The 20,933-nt window shown below is 56.4% G+C and overlaps 2 protein-coding genes across 2 annotated transcripts in view; both read left to right on the top strand.

Moving 5' to 3' along the window:
• Positions 1 to 6,429, top strand: part of dnah10 (dynein axonemal heavy chain 10) — a 31,314-nt gene extending 24,885 nt beyond the window's left edge. The window contains exons 64-77 of the mRNA XM_067228511.1: positions 301 to 405; positions 573 to 727; positions 889 to 1,043; positions 1,450 to 1,633; positions 1,867 to 2,067; positions 2,426 to 2,635; positions 2,952 to 3,047; positions 3,225 to 3,396; positions 4,256 to 4,387; positions 4,505 to 4,716; positions 4,981 to 5,148; positions 5,236 to 5,416; positions 5,528 to 5,673; positions 6,089 to 6,429. Of these exons, the coding sequence (XP_067084612.1) occupies positions 301 to 405; positions 573 to 727; positions 889 to 1,043; positions 1,450 to 1,633; positions 1,867 to 2,067; positions 2,426 to 2,635; positions 2,952 to 3,047; positions 3,225 to 3,396; positions 4,256 to 4,387; positions 4,505 to 4,716; positions 4,981 to 5,148; positions 5,236 to 5,416; positions 5,528 to 5,673; positions 6,089 to 6,235 (2,264 nt within the window). The 3' untranslated portion in view covers positions 6,236 to 6,429. The remainder of the gene's footprint in view (positions 1 to 300; positions 406 to 572; positions 728 to 888; positions 1,044 to 1,449; positions 1,634 to 1,866; positions 2,068 to 2,425; positions 2,636 to 2,951; positions 3,048 to 3,224; positions 3,397 to 4,255; positions 4,388 to 4,504; positions 4,717 to 4,980; positions 5,149 to 5,235; positions 5,417 to 5,527; positions 5,674 to 6,088) is intronic.
• Positions 6,430 to 9,776: 3,347 nt separating this feature from the next.
• The window catches only part of emid1 (EMI domain containing 1), a 23,570-nt gene continuing 12,413 nt past the window's right edge, over positions 9,777 to 20,933 (top strand). The window contains 4 exon segments of the mRNA XM_067228319.1: positions 9,777 to 10,037; positions 17,985 to 18,098; positions 18,631 to 18,640; positions 18,642 to 18,735. Of these exon segments, the coding sequence (XP_067084420.1) occupies positions 9,853 to 10,037; positions 17,985 to 18,098; positions 18,631 to 18,640; positions 18,642 to 18,735 (403 nt within the window). The 5' untranslated portion in view covers positions 9,777 to 9,852.

The raw sequence follows: 20,933 nt of genomic DNA, 5'->3' as shown, positions 1-20,933 counted from the left end.
TCACAGGTCAGGGGTCACACAGGGTCACGGGGTCCCAATGTTATGAAGGTGGTAATGTTATGATGACCAGGCGTTCAAGAAGGGGTTCAGAGATGATGCCATGGTGTCAGCTATACTTTCGGGAGAGTGTTTTTGCCAGGCGAGTGTGTCTAGCTCAGTGGGTAGAGCATTTGAACTCAGATCAAGAGGTTCAAATCCGCCTGTACGTCGCTTTGGATGAAAGCGTGTGCAAAATGAACACATGATTGTTCCGTGATGGTGACATGCTCTTGGCTGACGTGTTGACGGGGTGATCCTCAGGCCTGTTTGAACGACACAAGCTGCTGTTCTCCTTCAACCTGACCATCAAGATCGAACAGCCTGAAGGCAGGGCGCCACAGGCTGAGCTGGAGTTCTTCCTCAAAGGTGACACAGTTCTCTCTCTCTGTCTCTCTGACAGTCTCTCTTTCCCTCTCGTTCTCCCTGCCATCTCTGTCTTTCTCTCATTGTCTCTCTATCTCTTCTTCTCTTTCTCAAGTTCAGAATTTTTTTTATTGGCATAAAATAACTCCATGTCTGTCTCCCCCCCTCAGGAAACCTGTCCCTGGAGAAGAGTAAGAGCAGGAAGCCGTGCTCCTGGCTGGCTGACCAGGGCTGGGAGGACGTGGTCAGGCTGGCAGAGCTTTTCCCAGAGCAGTTTGGCTCTCTGCCGGACGACGTGGACAAGAACCCCACTGAGTGGAAGAACGTGAGTGACCCCCTGCTGGTCTCCTGAGGAGGGGGAAGGTCATGAGGGTTTAACGCTCCTCTCCCTTTCCCCCCCTCCCCTCTCCTCCCCCCCCTCCTCTCCTCCTCCCCCTCCTCCTCTCCCCCCCCCCCCTCTCCTCCTCTCCTCTCTCCTGGCTGCAGTGGTACGACCTGGACAGCCCAGAACAGGCTCCGTTTCCCTGCAGGTACAAAGACAACCTGACGGTCTTCCAGAAGCTTCTGCTGCTGCGCTGCTTCCGCCTGGACCGGGTGTACCGCTCCGTCAGTGACTACGTCGCCTCCACCATGGGAGAGAAGTAGGATGCCAGGAGGCAGCCACGCTGGGACTCTACATACTACTGTGATGTGTGTGTTTATCTATCCCTGTTGATAACCATCCTCTCCTCCTCCCCTCCCCTCTCCTCTCCTCTTCTCCTCTCCCCCCCCCCCCTCCTCCTCTCCCCCCTCCTCCTCTCCTCTCCCCCCTCCTCCTCCCCTCTCCTCCTCCTCCCATCCCCTCTCCTCTCCTCCCCTCTTCTCCTCTCCCCCCTCCTCCTCCTCCTCTCCCCCCTCCTCCTCCCCTCCCCTCTCCTCTCCCCCTCCTCCTCCCCTGTCCTCCTCCTCCCCTCTCCTCTTCTCCTCTCCCCCCTCCTCCTCTCCTCTCCCCCCTCCTACTCCCCTCTCCTCCTCCTCCCCTCCCCTCTCCTCTCCCCTCCCCCTCAGGTATGTGCAGCCTCCAGTGATCAGCTTCGAGGCCATCTACGAGCAGAGCACCCCCACCTCCCCCATCGTGTTCATCCTCAGCCCCGGCTCCGACCCGGCCAGCGACCTCATGAAGCTGGCCGAGAGGTCCGGCTTTGGGGGCAACCGCCTCAAGTTCCTGGCCATGGGGCAAGGCCAGGAGAAGGTAGCACATTTGTGCCTTTCAGCCACAAAATGCCCCTCAAACCACAAAATAATATAAAAATATATTATGTTTTTTTTTTTTTATTATGTGAAAAATACATGCATCTTCAAAGTGGGGCTCTTGCCTCTGAGGGAAGCTCCAGTTCCAGGAGAGTGATGTTCCTCCTGTCCTGTAGGTGGTGCTGCAGTTCCAGGAGAGTGATGTTAAGTGCCTGCTCTCCTCCCGTCCTGTAGGTGGCGCTGCAGCTTCTGGACACGGCGGTGTCGCGGGGCCAGTGGCTGATGCTGCAGAACTGTCACCTGATGGTCAAGTGGCTGAAGGACCTGGAGAAGTCCCTGGAGAGGGTGACCAAGCCTCATCCAGACTTCCGCCTGTGGCTCACCACAGACCCCATCGGAGACTTCCCCATCGGAATCCTGCAGAAGTCCCTCAAGGTGGGAGCGAGCTGAGATCACACACACACACACACACACACAGGCTGAATACCTGCCGAGGTGTCCCAGCACCTAAATGATTTGTATTGAGTGAATCAAAGTATACCTCATCAATAGTTAACAATTGCTGCTTTGGCCATGTTTGATGTTAATTTTGTATTATTCTTTCTCTCTCTCTACCCCCCCCTCCCTCCCTCCCTCCCTCCCTCCCTCCCTCCCTCCCTCCCTCCCTCCCTCCCTCCCTCCCTCCCTCCCTCCCTCCCTCCCTCCCTCCCTCCCTCCCTCCCTCCCTCCCTCCCTCCCTCCCTCCCTCCCTCCCTCCCTCCCTCCCTCCCCCCCTCCCCCTCTGGGTGATGAGGTGGTGACGGAGCCTCCTAACGGCCTGAAGCTGAACATGCGGGCCACCTTCTTCAAGATCCCCCATGAGAGCCTGATGACGTGCCCCCACCCGGCCTTCCGCAGCCTGGTGTACGTGCTGGCCTTCTTCCACGCCGTGGTGCAGGAGAGGCGCAAGTATGGCAAGATCGGCTGGAATGTGCCCTACGACTTCAACGAGTCTGACTTCCTGGTAAGAGACAGAGGACCAGGAGTTCACCCACAAAACGCAAAATTATGAGATTCTGCACAGAATTCACATATTTGTAATTTCTAATATTTCGCTGTATTATACACATTCTCAAACTGTGACAGTGGACTCTGGAAGGGTGTATGGTGTGAGCGTGTCTCCTCAGGTGTGTGTGTGTGTGTTCTTCAGGTGTGTGTGTGTGTGTTCCTCAGGTGTGTGTGTGTTCCTCAGGTGTGTGTGTGTGTGTTCTTCAGGTGTGTGTGTGTGTGTTCCTCAGGTGTGTGTGTGTTCCTCAGGTGTGTGTGTGTGTGTTCCTCAGGTGTGCATGGAGATTCTGGACACCTACCTGACCAAGGCCCACAGCCAGGGCGACACCCGGATCCCCTGGGGCAGCCTCAAGTACCTGATAGGAGAGGTCGGCTCCACTGTACCTTTTCAACCCATTTTTAACCTCATTTATCTGATTCTTTCATCCAAAGCTATTTCCAAATGGTGCTGATAGAAAGTACAGTGTGAAACAGATGATCAGCACAGTGCACAGTGCCCTCAGGTGAGGAGGCAGGCTAACCCAGGGAGCTGTACCTGCTCTCAGGTGATGTACGGGGGCCGCGCCATAGACAGCTACGACCGCAGGATCCTGAGCGTCTACATGGACGAGTATCTGGGAGACTTCATCTTCGACACCTTCCAGCCCTTCCACTTCTTTCACAACCAGGAAGTGGACTACAAGATCCCTGCAGACGGCCCCAAAGAGATCTACGTTGGTGAGTGGGCTCCCATACGGAGAGATGAACACACTACATAACACCATATACAGTAGCATAACTGCTTTTTCCATTGTTATGTATAGGGAAGTATTTATGTAGCATAAAAAAAACCTGGTCCATGCCTGGTTCATGTCTGGTTCATGCCTGGTCCATGCCTGTTCCATGCCTGGTCCATGCCTGTTCCATGCCTGGTTCATGCCTGGTCCATGCCTGGTCCATGCCTGGTCCATGCCTGGTCCATGCCTGGTCCATGCCTGGTTCATGCCTGGTCCATGCCTGGTTCATGCCTGGTCCATGCCTGGTCCATGCCTGGTTCATGTCTGGTCCATGCCTGGTCCATGCCTGGTTCATGCCTGGTCCATGCCTGGTCCATGCCTGGTCCATGCCTGGTCCATGTCTGGTTCATGTCTGGTCCATGCCTGGTCCATGCCTGGTTCATGCCTGGTCCATGCCTGGTTCATGCCTGGTCCATGCCTGGTCCATGTCTGGTTCATGTCTGGTCCATGCCTGGTCCATGCCTGGTCCATGCCTGGTCCATGCCTGGTCCATGTCTGGTCCATGCCTGGTCCATGCCTGGTTCATGTCTGGTCCATGCCTGGTCCATGCCTGGTCCATGCCTGGTCCATGCCTGGTCCATGTCTGGTCCATGCCTGGTCCATGCCTGGTCCATGCCTGGTCCATGCCTGGTCCATGTCTGGTCCATGCCTGGTCCATGCCTGGTCCATGTCTGGTCCATGCCTGGTTCATGCCTGGTCCATGCCTGGTCCATGCCTGGTCCATGCCTGGTCCATGCCTGGTCCATGCCTGGTCCATGTCTGGTCCATGCCTGGTCCATGCCTGGTCCTCTGTCCTCCAGGGGAGATCGAGGCCCTGCCCCTGGCCAACACCCCGGAGGTGTTCGGTCTGCACCCCAACGCTGAGATAGGATACTACACACAGGCCGCCCGCGACATGTGGACCCACCTGATAGACCTGCAGCCTCAGACTGGTACAGCCCTGCTCCCTGCCTCACTTACACACACATATATATATATATATACACACACACACACACACACTCATATACACACACACACACAGCCTAAGCCCCTCTCCTCCCCTCCAGGGGAGTCCGGCGGAGGCATCAGCCGTGACGAGTACATCAGCCAGGTGGCCCGGGACATCCAGAGCAAGCTGCCCGCGCCCTTTGACCTGGACGTGATCCGCAAGCGCCTGGGCCTGGAGGTGTCGCCCACCTCGGTGGTGCTGCTGCAGGAGCTGGAGCGCTGGAACAGGCTGGTGCTGCGCATGGGCCGCTCCCTGGCAGAGCTGCAGAGGGTGAGGAGAGCCCCCTACACACGCTGGGTCACACACACCACCCCTCCATACATCCACCCACTCAGATCTGTAGGGATACATAACCGGTTGATAGGTAATGAAAGAAAGTCAATCATAACAAATAAAAATAAATGTGTGAGTGATGCACGTTTTGCTCAGTCACTTGGACTTGGGGTAAATAAATGATCGTGAAGTAACAGTTTAGTAATGAACCCCCCTGGCTCCGCCCCTGGGTGTGGTGTTGTTGGGCGGGGTGTGGGGCAGGCGCTGGCGGGCGAGGTGGGCATGAGCAGCGAGCTGGACGAGGTGGCGCGGGCGCTCTTCAACGGCCTGCTGCCCTCCATCTGGAGGAAGCTGGCTCCCGACACGCTCAAGTCCCTGGGGAACTGGATGATCCACTTCAGGAGACGACACGAGCAGTACAGCGCCTGGGTGGGCCGCCATCTCTCACACACACACACACACACGCCTGAACATACACGTTCTGACAGTGTGTGTGTGTGTGTGTGTGTTTCCCAGGTGGAGGAAGGCGAGCCAAAGGTCATGTGGCTGTCAGGACTCCAGATCCCAGAATCCTACCTGACAGCGCTGGTGCAGGCCACCTGCAGGAGGAACGCCTGGCCTCTGGATCGCTCCACCCTCTACACCCAGGTCACCCAGCACTGCACCGAGCAGGAGGTCAACGAGAGGCCCGGCCAGGGTGAGGCCTCACACACACACAGTTACACAAACACACACACAGCTACACACACACACAGTTACACCCACACACAAACAGTGATCTGTAAGTGATGAGAGAGGTGTTTCCCAGGGTGCTTTGTGTCGGGGATGTACCTGGAGGGTGCTGACTGGGATGTGGAGCAGGGCTGTCTGGTGAGGAGCAAGCCCAAAGTCCTGCTGGTGCCGCTGCCCATCCTCAAGGTCATCCCCATAGAGGCACACCGCCTCAAGCTGCAGGTAAGAGGCACCCTCATCCCCTCATCCCCTGACACCCTCATCCCCTCATCCTCTGACACCCTCATCCCCTCATCCCCTGACACCCTCATCCCCTCATCCTCTGACACCCTCATCCCCTCACACCCTCATCCCCTCACACCCTCATCCCCTCATCCCCTGACACCCTCATCCCCTCATCCTCTGACACCCTCATCCCCTCACACCCTCATCCCCTCACACCCTCATCCTCTCACACACTCATCCTCCCCTCCCCTCACACCCTCATCCCCCCACACCCTCATCCTCTCATCCCCTCACACCCCCTGGTTTCAGCAGGCCCGTGTGGACAGTGTTTGAGCTCAAATCAAATCAACATGTATTTGTGTATCCCTGTTTACACGCAAGCATGAGCTGTGTGTTTGTCTGTCTGTCTCAGAACACACTGAAGACCCCGGTGTACACCACGTCCATGAGAAGGAACGCCATGGGCGTGGGCCTGGTGTGCGAGGCCGACCTGTTCACCACCAAGCACATCTCCCACTGGGTGCTCCAGGGAGTCTGTCTCAGCCTCAACTCAGACTGAAGGGGGCGCTGCCTGCTTCCAGACCCGGCTGCCGCCACAGGACTGCCACTGCGGCCCTGCTTCCTGAAGTGAAAAGTCCATTTAGAAAATGTGGCTTTTAAGAAACAGTTGTTGATTTGCAAGGCTGTGTATCATTTTCACTACAAATACACTGTTTTGACAAGTTGTGATCTTCTCTGTCGTACTGTTCTGGTGTTCAGGCACTCTCACACGATACAGCAGGTTAGCAGGGGGCTCCGGGCCCCTGGGGGTCCCTCTCCACTCTGCACAGGGCCCCTGGGAGTCCCTCTCCACTCTGCACAGGGCCCCTGGGGGTCCCTCTCCACTCTGCACAGGGGCTAGTGGATCTCCAGCCCTCTCAAACCCCCAACCCTGCTATTTGTAATCTCTGAAGACAGATCTCTTTATTAGTCTTACGTCTGCTTGATTCCTTCTGACAGTCGTAACGCCCAGAATCCTCGCTCGGCCTTCCCAGACAGGACGAAGGGCCCGATCAATCTAGCCGGAGAAGACAGCCTGCTTTGTGTTATTTTTAATTAAAATGGTGACATTATTTGTCCAGGTTATATTTCAATCCTCCTCCTCCTCTTCGTGTGACTGTGCGTTGTGTAGGGGGAGGCAGTCAATCTATGCGCAGGCATTTAGAAAAAATGTCCTGACAGATAAAATTTAGATTTAAGTCGATTTTGTAACCTACCCAGGTCGGGATGTGTACGTGCTGCATGTGGTTTAACTTGAATTCCAACATATTTCATGTGGAGTTTTTTTTCTTATCCTTAATCTGAACGTCTGAAAGGAGGAATTCAGTCCATTTTTAAAGAGCTTGAGATATATTTCCTGCCTATGGAGGCTAAGAGTGGATTATAGCTGTTGCATACAGGGAGTCCTGCTCATGGAAAAACGTCTCAGAGTCAAACATTGACTAAGGGACATTGTGAAACGTCGCCCTCATTGCCTGGGATTGTTTTTCTTTTTTTACAACTTTTTGTTGTTGCTGTAGACTGGAAGAGCCCTATCAGCTTTGCCTTTGTTGTCAGGTTGAGAGCTGTGGAGGGAGAAAAAACAACCAGCTGGTGCTTAGAGCCCTACTGTGGTGCAGAGGGTGGTGCTGGGGTGGGGTGGCTGCTTCCTGCCGCGCTGAGGTGAGGCGGCCGGGGCGGAGGGCGTGACCGTGACGCCCCCCACACGCTCCAGACCGCACCGCAGCCTCCTGGAGGAAGCTGGCCCTGCGTCGCCACCCTGGACCCAGAACCCTGGACCCAGAACCCTGGACCCAGAGCCCTGGAACCAGAACCCTGGACCCAGAACCCTGGACCCAGAACCCTGGACCCAGAGCCCAGAGGCCCCTGGACCCAGAGCCCTGGACCCAGAGCCCAGGACCCAGAGCCCAGGACCCAGAGCCCAGGACCCAGAGCCCTGGACCCAGAGCCCAGGACCCAGAGCCCAGGACCCAGAACCCAGAGCCCTGGACCCAGAACCCTGGACCCCAGAGCCCAGGACCCAGAACCCTGGACCCAGAACCCAGAGCCCTGGACCCAGAACCCTGGACCCAGAACCCTGGACCCAGAACCCTGGACCCAGAGCCCTGGACCCAGAACCCTGGACCCAGAACCCTGGGGACCCAGAGCCCAGTCAGTCCCCGAGACCCACTGGGGCTGTGGTTGTGGCAGGACAGGCCAGGGAGAGGGAGAGGGCAGTTCTGCCTTTCACCGGCTCCCTGTCATAAAGCAGAAGGCATGGTGAAGAGGAGGAGGAGGAGGGCAGGACACATCTTTATGAGCATCCCCAGAGATTTGGGGAGGGAGGGGGGGGGGCTGTAAAAGGTCTGTGTTGGGACCACTGCTGAACAGAGGAGAAAGGAAGGTTTACTTTTTTAATCAGCGCACACATCAAATTAGTCAAAGGAACCTCAGTGAGGCAGAGACACGAGACAATAGGTAAAGGAACTCTTTATGTTTGGTTGCACCGTGAAGAGGGAGGGGAGGGAGAGAGGGAGGGGGGGGGGGGGAGGGAGAGAAGGGGGGGTGGGGAGGGGAGGGAGGAGAGGGAGGGGGGGGGAGGGAGAGAGGGAGGGAGGGGAGAGAGGGAGGGAGGGGAGGGGAGGGAGAGAGAGAGAGAGGGAGGGAGGGGGGTAACATGACAAGAAAGGAGAAAGGGGGGTAGGAATTATAAAAACCGTGTCTCAATGCGACCGCCCCCCACCTTCCTCCCTGGCCCAGATTATTTTCAGCTGTGCAGGACTGGGGGGATTACGATGAACCCTAAACCTCCTGCAGCTCCTGCCTGCCACCACTGCCTCGCACACACTGCCTCGCACAAACTCTGCCTCACACACACTCTGTCTCACACACACTCTGTCTCGCACACACCGCCTCGCACACACACTGCCTCGCACACACCGCCTCGTAAAATACCAAGGGTGCCCCCCAAACCAAATAATACCACCACATCGCCCTCCCCCTCCCCGCTCTCTGCCACAGTGTCCGTTGGTAGTGTGATTGAGAGCAGGTGGGCTTCTTTGAGATTTAGCCTCCTGGGGGTGCAAGGGGGTCCAGGGCTCCATGCCCACCTGTGTGCCCTGCCAGCCTCTGGGCGTGCTAAGCCTCCGGCCTGACCCACCAGGAGCTCAGTCTGGTGCCAGACCACAGCCCAGCGGGTCCTGGATGTTTGTCCAGAAAATAAACAACCCCCAGTCCTACTTTCATCCAGTGAGAAGGTTATCACTGCTGTGTCAGCCTGGCCTCGGGCCAAGCTGGGGCCTCTGCCAGGCATGTTGTCCAGGGGGCAACTGCACTGCTCAAGTCTGGACAAACACACGGAGTTCAGAAAGATTAATCAATAGTAAAAGCACGCGTCAGTCATTCTAGAAAGTTGTGGTCACTCGCGAAGCATATTTGATCCAGTCATGTACAAGCACCTCATTTAATTCTGATACCGAATACATGTTGTTTTAATTAAGAGATATAGGCATTATAGTTTTACTTCAAAATTGTTTTTTTTGCCGGCTATCCAAACATTTCGACACTTCTACATCATCAATTTATGCCGGGGGAGAAAAGACGTCAGATGCATTGAGAGTCAGTGTGTTGTAAGCGTGCCATGTGCTGAGTGAAAGGTTGCTGCGGGGAATGGGCAGGGAAAAATACTCTGCGGGCTGTTCTTTTAAAAGACTCAAGGAGACTATAAAACTAGTTTCTTGCCCATTGTGTAAGGCTCGGCTTGAAATGCGCCAAGTCGGAGGAAGGCAGGACTGATAAAGGAGAGCGGACCAGTCGCTGTGTATCCTTTCCTCGGCTTTTCTCCGGTCGGAACACTGCCCGTTTGGGCACGCGACAGAACTCGGTGAATGTTTCAGTCTTCATCTTTCGTCTTTGTGAGATTTCAAGAACGCGGATTTTTTTTCTTTCTTTCATTTTTAACCAATCTGTGGAAGTGGTGAAAGTGTTATTTTGATGTGTATGTTTAGATTTTCTTGGTGAAGAGATGCGCGGCTTCTCATTGAACCTCCAGCACTGACACATTTATTGTTCCCCCTCTTCTGGACTCGCTGGCCGGCTGTTTTCCCGCAGGGAAAGGCATTTAGAAACTTTTCAGGCAGTATATTTGAAGCCACGGAAATGGGAACGTGTCACCGGGAGTGCGTGTCTGCGCTTTACCGGAAAAGTTTCCGTTGGATTGTGCTGCTGCTGGGGCTGACCTCCGCAGCTCACGGGACCTGGAGAACGGGGCTTTACAAATACTCTACCGGGACCCAGCTGAACAGAGACCCGTCGGCTTCTCAAACCTCAGTCTATCAAAAAAGGTACGGCTAGGTTACAGTGTACAACATATCATTTAAGCTGACACAAAATATTGAGCAGAAAGTTATGCGATATCGCTTTGCCATAAATCTATATTCTAATGCCAGAATAACGTCATACTCGTCATATATTTCTATGTTTGACACAACGTTACGTATACAACAATAAACGTATTGTTATAAATGCCTATACATATTTCCCGTCGGTCTTTGCGCCTTAAAGCTCCTCTCTCTATAGACCTACACAGTTTTAATACAACCAATAAAAGGCACCGCGGGCATCTCGCATTCCTGTTCCTCTAACGAGCCCCATTGTCTTCCTGATGTTTGGTTTCCTCTCCTACCCTAAAGCACACTGTGCTGGCCCCTCTCTCCCATCCTCACTGTTGTCCTTGCTTGCCCACAGTCTGTGTGTGTGTGAGCGTGTGTGTGTGTGTGTGTGTGTGTGTGTGAGCGTGTGTGTGTGTCTGTGAGCGTGTGAGCCCTGCTGTACCACAGACACTCTGCTGTCCTGTACCTGTCTCCTCTCAGCTGTCAGACAGCCACAGACAGGCACAGACAGCCACAGACAGGCACAGACAGACACAGACAGACACAGACAGGGCACATACAGACACAGACAGACAGACAGGAAGAGACAGGGCTCCTGTCATACAGACAGACAGTGTGAATTAACGACGGGGGAAAGGAGGCGAGTTATCGTGGGCCGTGTGAGTCAGAGGAGGGTGAGGAGTGCTCTAGAAGCTCAGCTCTCAGACTAAACACAAACACCCAAACACCCCTCCGCCCCTCCACCCCTGCGCCCCTCCCACCCCTCCTCCCCCTCCGCCCCTCCACCCCTCCTCCCCTCCGCCCCTCCACCCCTCCGCCCCTCCACCCCTCCTCCCCTCCGCCCCTCGCCCCTCCTCCCCTCCTCCTCCCCTCCTCCCCTCCACCCCCTCCTCCCCTCCGCCCCTCACCCCCTCCGCCCCTCCGCCCCTCCACCCCCCCGCCCCTCATCTCCCCTCCTAGATCCCGTGCGTTTCCCTGTAACCCTCCAGGGCTAGAGGAGGTGTGTGGATGACATCAGCTCGCACAAACATCTGGGAAAACAGCCACAGTTTAGTCAAACGAAGGGGGTTTGTGTGGTGGTGTGAGAGGATGAGGGTGTCAGAGGATGAGGGGATGAGGGTGTCAGAGGATGAGGGGATGAGGGTGTCAGAGGATGAGGGGATGAGGGTGTCAGAGGATGAGGGTGTCAGGGGATGAGGGTGTCAGAGGATGAGGGGATGAGGGATGGTGTCAGGGGATGAGGGTGCCTCTTACCTGCAGCTTGAGGCGGTGTGCCTCTATGGGGATGACCTGAGAGGATGGGCAGCGGCACCAACAGGACTTTGGGCTTGCTCCTCACCAGACAGCCCTGCTCCACATCCCAGTCAGCACCCTCCAGGTACATCCCCCGACACAAAGCACCCTGGGAAACACCCAGGACCGGAGTGGGGCCACTATTCAGCCCGGGAGTTTCAGGCCCAAGACCGGACCACTTTTTTTGTATACCAAACAGGGCCGGATGCAACCTGCTTTGAATGGGGGTGCAGTGAACCCTTCTGGGGGGGGTCATGATTACAGAAAGGGATCGTTTTTTTTAAATATTGATACCATTTTTGAGACTGCTTAACGATCCGAGTGTTAATCAGGCACGGAGCCAGACGTTGGTAAACATTTGAGGCTTAGCCCATTCGGGGCTTAGCCCTAGGACGTATGGGTTTGATGTGATGCAAGAGAGAAAATTTTTGGCCATTATTTGAGCGCAAAATAGTTTTTTGAGCTTTATGTAAAATAAACATAGCCTTTTTTCAATTGTAAAACCTTGTCTAGTGATGCCATCACTCCGGCCCTGCTCCCATCCATCCTCCCTGACGCGCATCGTTACGGTAGGGCCGCCCGTCCCAGCTAACGGTAGCCTATCTGAGAAAACCTTTTGGAAAAGACGGGCTATGGACCCAACCAACTCTATTTGGGAGGGGAGAACTCCCTCACATGGTACAACCCATGCAGAGGCTGAGGTGTCAGAATGCAGAACGTGTGTAGCCTACTTTAAGAGAAGATAGACTAACGTGACAAATTATCAACAACAACAAAATCCTCGACCGGCCCAAAAGGGAAGCGGCCCACTGGGAACTCTCCCGATTACCCAACCCTGACCTGGACAAGCCTCTCTCTCAATTGTGGTCGTTTGTGTTCTTGAGGGTGGGGGCTAGTGAGGTGTGTGGGGGAGCGGGCTTCCTGTTGGAGGGCCGGTGGTGTGTGGGGAGGGTGAGGAGGGAGGGTGGAGGGTGAGGAGGGAGGGTGAGGAGGGAGGGTGGAGGGGGAGGAGGGAGGGTGAGGAGGGAGGGTGGAGGGGGAGGAGGGAGGGTGAGGAGGGAGGGTGGAGGGGGAGGAGGGAGGGTGGAGGGGGAGGAGGGAGGGTGAGGAGGGAGGAGGGAGGGTGGAGGGGGAGGAGGGAGGGTGAGGAGGGAGGGTGGAGGGGGAGGAGGGAGGGTGAGGAGGGAGGGTGGAGGGGGAGGAGGGAGGGTGAGGAGAGGAGGGAGGGAGGGTGGTGTGTGTGGAGGGTGAGGAGGGAGGGTGGTGGTGTGTGGAGGGTGAGGAGGGAGGTGGTGTGTGTGGAGGGTGAGGAGGGGAGGGTGATGTGTGTGGAGTTTCCAGGTGGTCAGGCGAGGCCTCGCTCTGACGGTCAGCTCTCAGACACATCGCTCAGATTAAGAACTCGGACGGCATGTTTGCCAAACACATGCAGCTGCGCCCGGGCTTGTTTTGGGAAAGCAAAATAGTTTACAGTTTACTCCGCTCACTGCTGGTGTGGGCTGGGGGTGGGGGCTGGGGTGGGGAGGTTGGGGCTGGGGTGGGGAGGTGGGGCAGATGGAGTAGGGGGGAGAGGGGTCGTTGTGGTGAACCAGTCCTGGCATGGGGAGGGGGTCACTGGGTCAGTGGACACCTGCTGTCTGGGCCGCTACACGGAGACAGGCATGTTGACGATCTAGAACGGCCCCTGACACCGTGTCTTTATGTGGCCTCGGGTCAGCCCAAGCACAACCACCCGAGCACAACCACCGCACCACCGCCAAGTCACCCTGACAGCAGACACCAGCAAGCACGGTCCTGCCGCCAAACATTGTGGAGATGACAGACTCAGAGACGTGAATGTGGGTTTGGACAGGAGGTGCAGTGGAGGTCATGACGTCACAGGGACTTTCAACATCTCTCTTCTGTGGCTTTTGTCCCCCACACACTGCAGGGAGTGGAGATAAGAGAAAATGGGCTTTTGTAGTCCCGAGGCAAATTAGTCTTGGGACACGTACAGTTTCTGCTGTTGGAATCACGGTCCAAACACAGGCTGTCACGCCCTGTGCAGAGCAGCCTGGTCAGGGTGGACTCAGAGAGCATGGTGAGGACAGCGACTGTTTCCTGTCCCCTGCATTCCCCCCCAGGGGGAGAGGAGGAGTGTGTGTGTGTGTGTGTGTGTGTGTGTTCCCCGGCCCGTCAACACCTAGCCTGTCTGACGCATGCTCTCCTTTACCCCCCTGACCTTGGAGACGACACTGACACCAACATAGATTGCCGGGGGAGGAAACACAAACACACACATACACAGCGCATTATATTCACACACACGAGAACCAGACCTGCGAAAGAGCAAACCCCAGGGCTGTATGTGGTGTCCTGGGTGTGACTGACAGGCTTGCTGAAGTGTGACAGCCCTTCCAGGCCCTCTGGGGGTTGGGAGGATGTGTGTCTGTTCTCCTGGCCAGGTCGCTGACCCAGAGCTGGGCTCTGTGGAGCCTCTGACCCCCTCCTCTCCACCAGCATGACCTCTGAACCTGGCTGAACCTGCAGACAGCAGAATGATGCCCCCAACCTCATCTTCTCCTCCTCTTCTCCTCCTCTCCTTTCTGGCCCTCTGTCCTCCCCTCCTCCTCTCCTCTCTGGCTCTCTGCCACATCTGTCTTTTGTCCATTATTTTCCTCAAGGAGTTTTCCCCACAGTCAGAAATCTAGAGGAATTCCTTTCGATTTTTATCATGCTGAAATTCATAGTTTTGCCCTCCTCTCACAATGTGGAGGAGGGAGGGAGAGGAGAACAGACAAGCCTACAACAGAGTAGAGTCAACCAGGGTACAGTAGAGTATAGTCCTTATCAAGTACTTATTCAATAATGCAAACTGGGTTTTTTTTACAGAAAAATATTTCTTGAAGCTTCTTTTCACAACCCTTTGTAGATTTTTTCTTTCAAACTCTCAAAACGTTTTTTTCAAAAGTTCTTGTAAAAAAATATATTTTTCAACCTTTCAAAACTTTTTGTCGAAAATATTTTCTCAGCTTTCAAAAAAGAAACTTTTTGTAGAACATCTTATCGTCTCAGTGTTGCGTCAGCCGCTGACGGAGAAACACATGGACTGAAGCTGTCAGCCTTCCCTCCCTGAAGACCCCGCCGGACCCGAGACAGGCTGCCAGCTGAGGGACTGGTTCTGCTGGTGGGGATTTATTTGGTCCCGGGCCCAGGGCTCTGGGGGGGGGGGGGGGGGGGGGAGCTGACGCCCACCGAGGGCCTGTCGGGTGCCAGGCTGGTTCAGCGGTGCGGGGGGTTTCACACCACAGACCCCCGGGGAGGACTCAGCGCCGGGTCGCTCTGTGGTCGAGAAGAGAGAGAGAGAGGTCTAGAGAAACAACAAGTTGTGTTGCTGTGCGTAACGCACACACACTCTCTCTCTCTCGCACAAACGCTCTCACACACAAACGCTCTCACACACAAACGCTCTCACGCTCTCACGCTCTCCTACTCACACTCCCCCTAGTGTGTTTCAGCGCAGACTGCTGTGATTCAGATGAGTTCCAGCCTCCGAGATCTGAGGAGACTAATGGTGTTAAGTTGCCTTCCCCCTGCCTCAGATAAGCTGGTCTCGTTACCCTCCCCGGCCCTGGCCCCCGGCCCCCTGGCCCCCGGCCCCCTGGCCCCCGGCCCCCTGGCCCCCGGCCCCCCTGGCCCCCGGCCCCCTGGCCCCCGGCCCCCTGGCCCCCCGGCCCCCCGGCCCCTGGCCCCCGGCCCCTGGCCCCCAGGGGATCATCTCCACGTTTGATCCTCTCTATTGGGGGAGAAGATACGGGTCATCTGGCTGTCTCTTTATCTACCATCTACCTCAGCCCCCGGCCTCTGAAGGCAGCGAGGCTGGGGGGGAGACCCCGGCCTCTGAAGGCAGCGAGGCTGGGGGGAGACCCCGGCCTCTGAAGGCAGCGAGGCTGGGGGGTCCCTGGCCTCTGAAGGCAGCGAGGCTGGGGAGACCCCGGCCTCTGAAGGCAGCGAGGCTGGGGGGGAGACCCCGGCCTCTGAAGGCAGCGAGGCTGGGGGGGTCCCTGGCCTCTGAAGGCAGCGAGGCTGGGGGGGGGAGACCCTGGCCTCTGAAGGCAGCGAGGCTGGGGGGGAGACCCCGACCTCTGAAGGCAGCGAGGCTGGGGGGGAGACCCGGCCCTCTGAAGGCAGCGAGGCTGGGGGGAGACCCCGGCCTCTGAAGGCAGCGAGGCTGGGGGGAGACCCCGGCCTCTGAAAGGCAGCGAGGCTGGGGGGGAGACCCCGGCCTCTGAAGGCAGCGAGGCTGGGGGGAGACCCCGACCTCTGAAGGCAGCGAGGCTGGGGGGGAGACCCGGCCTCTGAAGGCAGCGAGGCTGGGGGGAGACCCTGGCCTCTGAAGGCAGCGAGGCTGGGGGGAGACCCGGCCTCTGAAGGCAGCGAGGCTGGGGGGAGACCCTGGCCTCTGAAGGCAGCGAGGCTGGGGGGAGACCCGGCCTCTGAAGGCAGCGAGGCTTGGGGGGAGACCCGGCCTCTGAAGGCAGCGAGGCTGGGGGGAGACCCTGGCCTCTGAAGGCAGCGAGGCTGGGGGGAGACCCGGCCTCTGAAGGCAGCGAGGCTGGGGGGAGACCCGGCCTCTGAAGGCAGCGAGGCTTGGTGGTTCACACGTGCAGGACCACCGGGGGGGGGTGAGGGGTCTGGAACGTTGTATCGAGTCAGGACAGGAAGTCCCACGGTGGGTTCCCCTGTCCTGACCCGGGGAGCACAGGAGGAGGGGAGCGAGGGCCAGAGTCTGTTTCCTGGGTGGCGGCAGGTGGATGACTATGGAACAGGAAGTTGTGTTCGCATACCTGCTGTATTACATCCATCCTGTCTCCCCTCCTCTCTTTGAACTCATAAGACAGGTCCTGTCCAGGTATTTCTTGACCGGTTTCCTGCCCTAGGGAGCCCTGGTGTGGGCGTGGGTCGAGGGTATGGAAAGAATTGAAATAATAATCAAATCAATTCTCGTCTTCCTTCCAAACCGATGTGCTCCAAACCTTCCTGGTGGGCTCTGTCCGTAGAGCTGTAACTACAGTCTAGACACAGGCCACACTCACAGTTTTCTGTGGTGTTTCTGTGGTGTTTCAGCCAAGAAAGTCTAACCAGGGTATCTATATCCTTCCATGCTAATAAAACACCCTTAAACACGTGTGTCCTAATAGCCTCCTTATGTGTCAGACAGGAAGTATGTTTCCTGAGGACTGGAGGGATGAGACGAACTCTTACAGAACCTTCTAGAATGAAACCACGTTTCGTGCATGCTTTCAATGTTCTCCTTCAGAGCCGGATGAGAACGTCCTCCTCGGGGTTCTCCTGTAGTTGGTTAGGTTGTTCTCGTCATGTCTTGATGTTCTAATCGATGGTTCCTATTTAACCCTTGTGTTATCTTCAGGTCATTGTGACCCACCGTCGTATTGCGACAACTTTACCTCATACAAAAACAAAGTGAAGCATTTTCTTTTAACCGTTGGGCTGTCTCAGACCCCCCACATTGCAATGGTTAAAATAAAATTATTTTTATTTGTTTTTTGTATTGGGTAAAAATTGGGTAAACACAACGGTGGTTCGTTATGAACCTTTTGGTCATGTGACCCGAAGGCAGCACAAGGGTTAAACACTGTAATCACGACCACGGCTAAGGTTTCCGCTCCGACCTGCTTAGTCATCCTTCACAGCTTTTCCTTCATCGCGGCAACGTCCCGATTGAAACCACACCGCCGTTCTAATGGTCCAATCAGGAGGCTTCTCTCAGAGGACGCAGGTCCACAGATCCTGACGGTGAGACCACCAGCTCTGCTCCTGACCAGCCTGTCTGTCTGAACCAGCCTGTCTGTCAGAACCAGCCTGTCTATCAGGGGAACATCCTGGACGAGTTCTTCAGGCAGGCTGGTTTTCTGTATGTGTGGCTGAGGAGAGCGGGCCTGATGGTGGCGGAGGAGTAGGGGGGTGTGTTGGGTCTGTGACCCCCCTCTCCCCCTCTCTCCCCTCCAGCGCAGGCAGGCCATTAACTCCCTCTGATCTCAGTGAGAGAGCCTCCTCCTCCTCCTCCTCCTCCTCCCCCCCCCAGCCCCACCCTGGACTCGGGCCCTCCAGGGACTCAGACAGCGGATGTGTGTAGGTGGGGGGGAGACCGCAATGTAAACACGGCCCACAATGCACTCCTGCAAGTCTCACGGCCGATTGAAGGAGTGTAAACACCATAAAGGACTTTGAAAAGGAGCCGGGGGGGGGGGGGGGGGGTGGTGGGAATCAAAGGAGGAGAGGGATTACTGACGACCGGGTCACGGCTAATTTCACTTTGCGTGTGTGTGTTAAAAACAGTCTGTGTGTGTCTGTGTCTCTGTGTGTGTGTGTGTCGGACAGACACAGAGTAAATGTGAGAGAGGTGGAGATGGTGTGTGAGGCTGTGTGACACGGCCTCCGCTAGGATGAAGCACGCAGGTGTGGAGGAGAAAGAGCCAATACTGTAATCTGCTCTTTTGTATTTTCGACGGTGCTGCACTCTTGACCCCAATACTATCTTCCTTCTCTCTTTCTCTCTCTCTCTCTTTGCCTCTCTCTCGGTCTCTCTCTCTCTCTCTCTCTCAGGAACTGGTGTCCCCACGCGGTGACTAAGACAGTGACGTGTCAGGTGCAGAACGGGACAGTTCTTCAGCGTGTGTACCAGACCTGCCGCTGGCCACAGGGCTGCACCGGGGGCAGGTGGGTCATGGGGGGGGGCGGGGGGGTCTGGTGGGGCAGGGGGGGCAGGTGGGTCATGGGGGGGGGCAGGGGGGTCTGGTGGGGCAGGGGGGGGCAGGGGAGTCTGGTGGGGCAGGGGGGTCTGGGGGGGGCAGGGGGATCTGGGGGGTCTGGGGGGGCAGGGGGGTCTGGGGGGGGGCAGGGGGATCTGGGGGGGCAGGGGGGTCTGGGGGGGGCAGGGGGGGGCAGGGGAGTCTGGGAGGGCAGGGGGGGCAGGGGAGTCTGGAGGGCAGGGGAGTCTGGGAGGGCAGGGGGGGTCTGGTGGGGCAGGGGGGGCAGGTGGGTCATGGGGGGGGGCAGGGGGGTCTGCGTGGGGCAGGGGGGGGCAGGGGAGTCTGGTGGGGCAGGGGGGTCTGGGGGGGCAGGGGAGTCTGGAGAGGGATTTAGGGGGGGGCTACATATAGTAAACACACAAACACTAACAGTATCTGCACACTTGTCTTCCACCACATCATGTGACGTTGGGTTTGTTTGCATCTGTGTGTGTGTGCAGCTACAGGACCCGTGGTCAGGCCGTCCTACAAGGTGGTGTATCGCAGCGTGTCCTCTCTGGAGTGGAAGTGCTGCCCTGGCTTCTCTGGTGCGGCTTGTGAGGAAGGTGAGAACATGAGCCACTCTGGTCTACCTCTCTCTCTCTCTCTCTCTCTCTCTCTCTCTCTCTTCTCTCTCTCTCTCTCTCTCTCTCCTGTTTCTGCTCTGCTCTTGGTCTTGGTTCTGGTACTGTTCTGGGTCTTGGCAGCCTGGCCTGGGGGCCATGGTGAGAGTCACCATGACGACCAGCCAGCAAGCCAACTTGGCCTCCCTCCCCCGCGTTCTTCCCCCCTCCATCCCCTGCTCTCACTCCCTTTTCCTCCCTCCCCTCTCCCCCCCTCCCCCCCCTCCCCTCCCCCTCTCCCCCCTCTCCTCTGTACTAGCAGCTGTGCTACATGACTAATGACAGAACAGGTATTTCCACTTGGAAAGCCATCCATTTACCTGTCTCTCTCTCTCTCTCTCTCTCTCTCTCTCTCTCTCTCTCCCTCACTCCCCTCTCTCTCTCTCTCTCTCTCTCTCTCTCTCTCTCTCTCTCTCTCCCTCACTCCCCTCTCTCTCTCTCTCTCTCTCCTCTCTCTCTCTCTCTCTCTCCTTCTATCTCTCTCTCTCTCTCTCCTTCTCTCTCTCTCTTAAATGATCTGAAACTCTCATAAGGATCATCAGGCTCAACCGTAGCACCTCCTCAATATTATCCACATTTTTACGGGTCCAGTTTACCAGTCATAAACCAGTATGGTTGGACCTTTTGTGTGGTTTAGGATTTTATGGTCCAGCTGCAAGTATGTTGTCATCCTCTTAAAGTGCTTCAAGCTAACACTCACTTCTGCTTTTGCTACCCTGATCACTTTCAGTAGCTAGCAGATCCACACACACACACACTCACACACACGTCTGCATGCACACAGACACACAGGGTAATGCTTCCCCCGGTCTCGCTGGCCCAGTTGTGTGGCCTGCAGGGTGGGGAGGAGGTGCTGGTGGTTTCAACAGGCCTTCAGTGAATCGTAAATCGTTATTTCTCGGTGTCAAATGCTGTAACTCTTGCCGGTGCGGTTGGTTGTGTCAAATGCTGTAACTCTTGCCGGTGCGGTTGGTTGTGTGTGTGTTGATAAAAGATCAGTGTTTGTGTCTGTGGTCATCCTGGCCCCCGAGGGGGGCGGGGCATCCCTGGGGCCGCACAGCTGGTCTGTCATTGGGCCTCGTTTGGGAGAAATTTACTACCCTTTTCCTACAAGCAGACGCCTTACAAATGGGTCCTAATATGAGGGAGGGAGGGATGGAGGGAGGGGGTTGTCAGGATTAGCCACTTTACAGAGCGGCTGTTCCACGCTGCTCAGATCACGGGCAGCGCTGACAGGAAAGTGACGGGTCTCCTGACAGGAAGTGACAGGTCTCCTCGTGAGGCAGCTGCTCTCAGGACAGACGCTTGGATCTGCCTCCGAACCTGGTACCCTACCCTGCCTCGTCCTGCTTTATAGATACCCCTGCCCTGACTCACCCTGCCTGTAGACGAATGTGACTGCTCATCAACAGGTCCCAGGTTCGAATCCCCGGTTAAAAGAGTTGTTCTGTATGAAGCAGCACCCCTGGGCAGACACCTGGGGACGAACACACAGAGCAGCTTCTTCTTTAAGTCGTTGCCCATGGCGTCGCCACGGTAAAGTCATGCTCAAGGGTTCACTGAGTACGAGGTCAAACCCAGAGCTTGAATATCCGAACGTGTGTGTGTGTTAAGGGGAGAGAGAGAGCAGCATGTGAGAGAGAGAGCATGAGAGAGAGAGACACAGAGAGACAGAGAGAGACAGAGAGAGAGATAGACAGAGAGAGAGAGACAGAGAGAGAGAGAGAGAGAGAGAGACGAGAGAGAGAGAGAGAGAGAGAGAGAAGAGAGAGAGAGAGAGAGAGAGAGAGAGAGAGAGCAGACAGCACAGAGAGAGAGAGAGAGAGAGAGAGAGAGAGACATGGATCCACACACACTGTAGCACCTGTTTGGTGTTACTGAGTTGAGCGGTGGTCTGGGGGACGTATCAGGAGCCGAGAGGCAGAGTGATGGTCTGGGTCTTTAAGGACTTCTTCCAGTTCCAGTTTGGGGCAGTTTCAGGTGTATACCCTCCCTGGCTCCCCCCTCCTCCTCCGTCCTCCCTCCCCTGTCTGTCTGCCTCTCTCAGACTGTGGAAAATGTGCGTGATCCACTGAGTTACGTCTGCTCCCCTACCTCTGCCTCTATCCTCCCCCCTCTCACCAGCCCCCAAGCACCCTTGG

Source organism: Osmerus mordax, chromosome 24, assembly GCF_038355195.1.
Source record: "Osmerus mordax isolate fOsmMor3 chromosome 24, fOsmMor3.pri, whole genome shotgun sequence".
Lineage (NCBI taxonomy): Eukaryota > Metazoa > Chordata > Actinopteri > Osmeriformes > Osmeridae > Osmerus > Osmerus mordax.
Note: the sequence above shows the minus strand (reverse complement) of the source record. Positions and strands in the feature narration are given on the sequence as shown.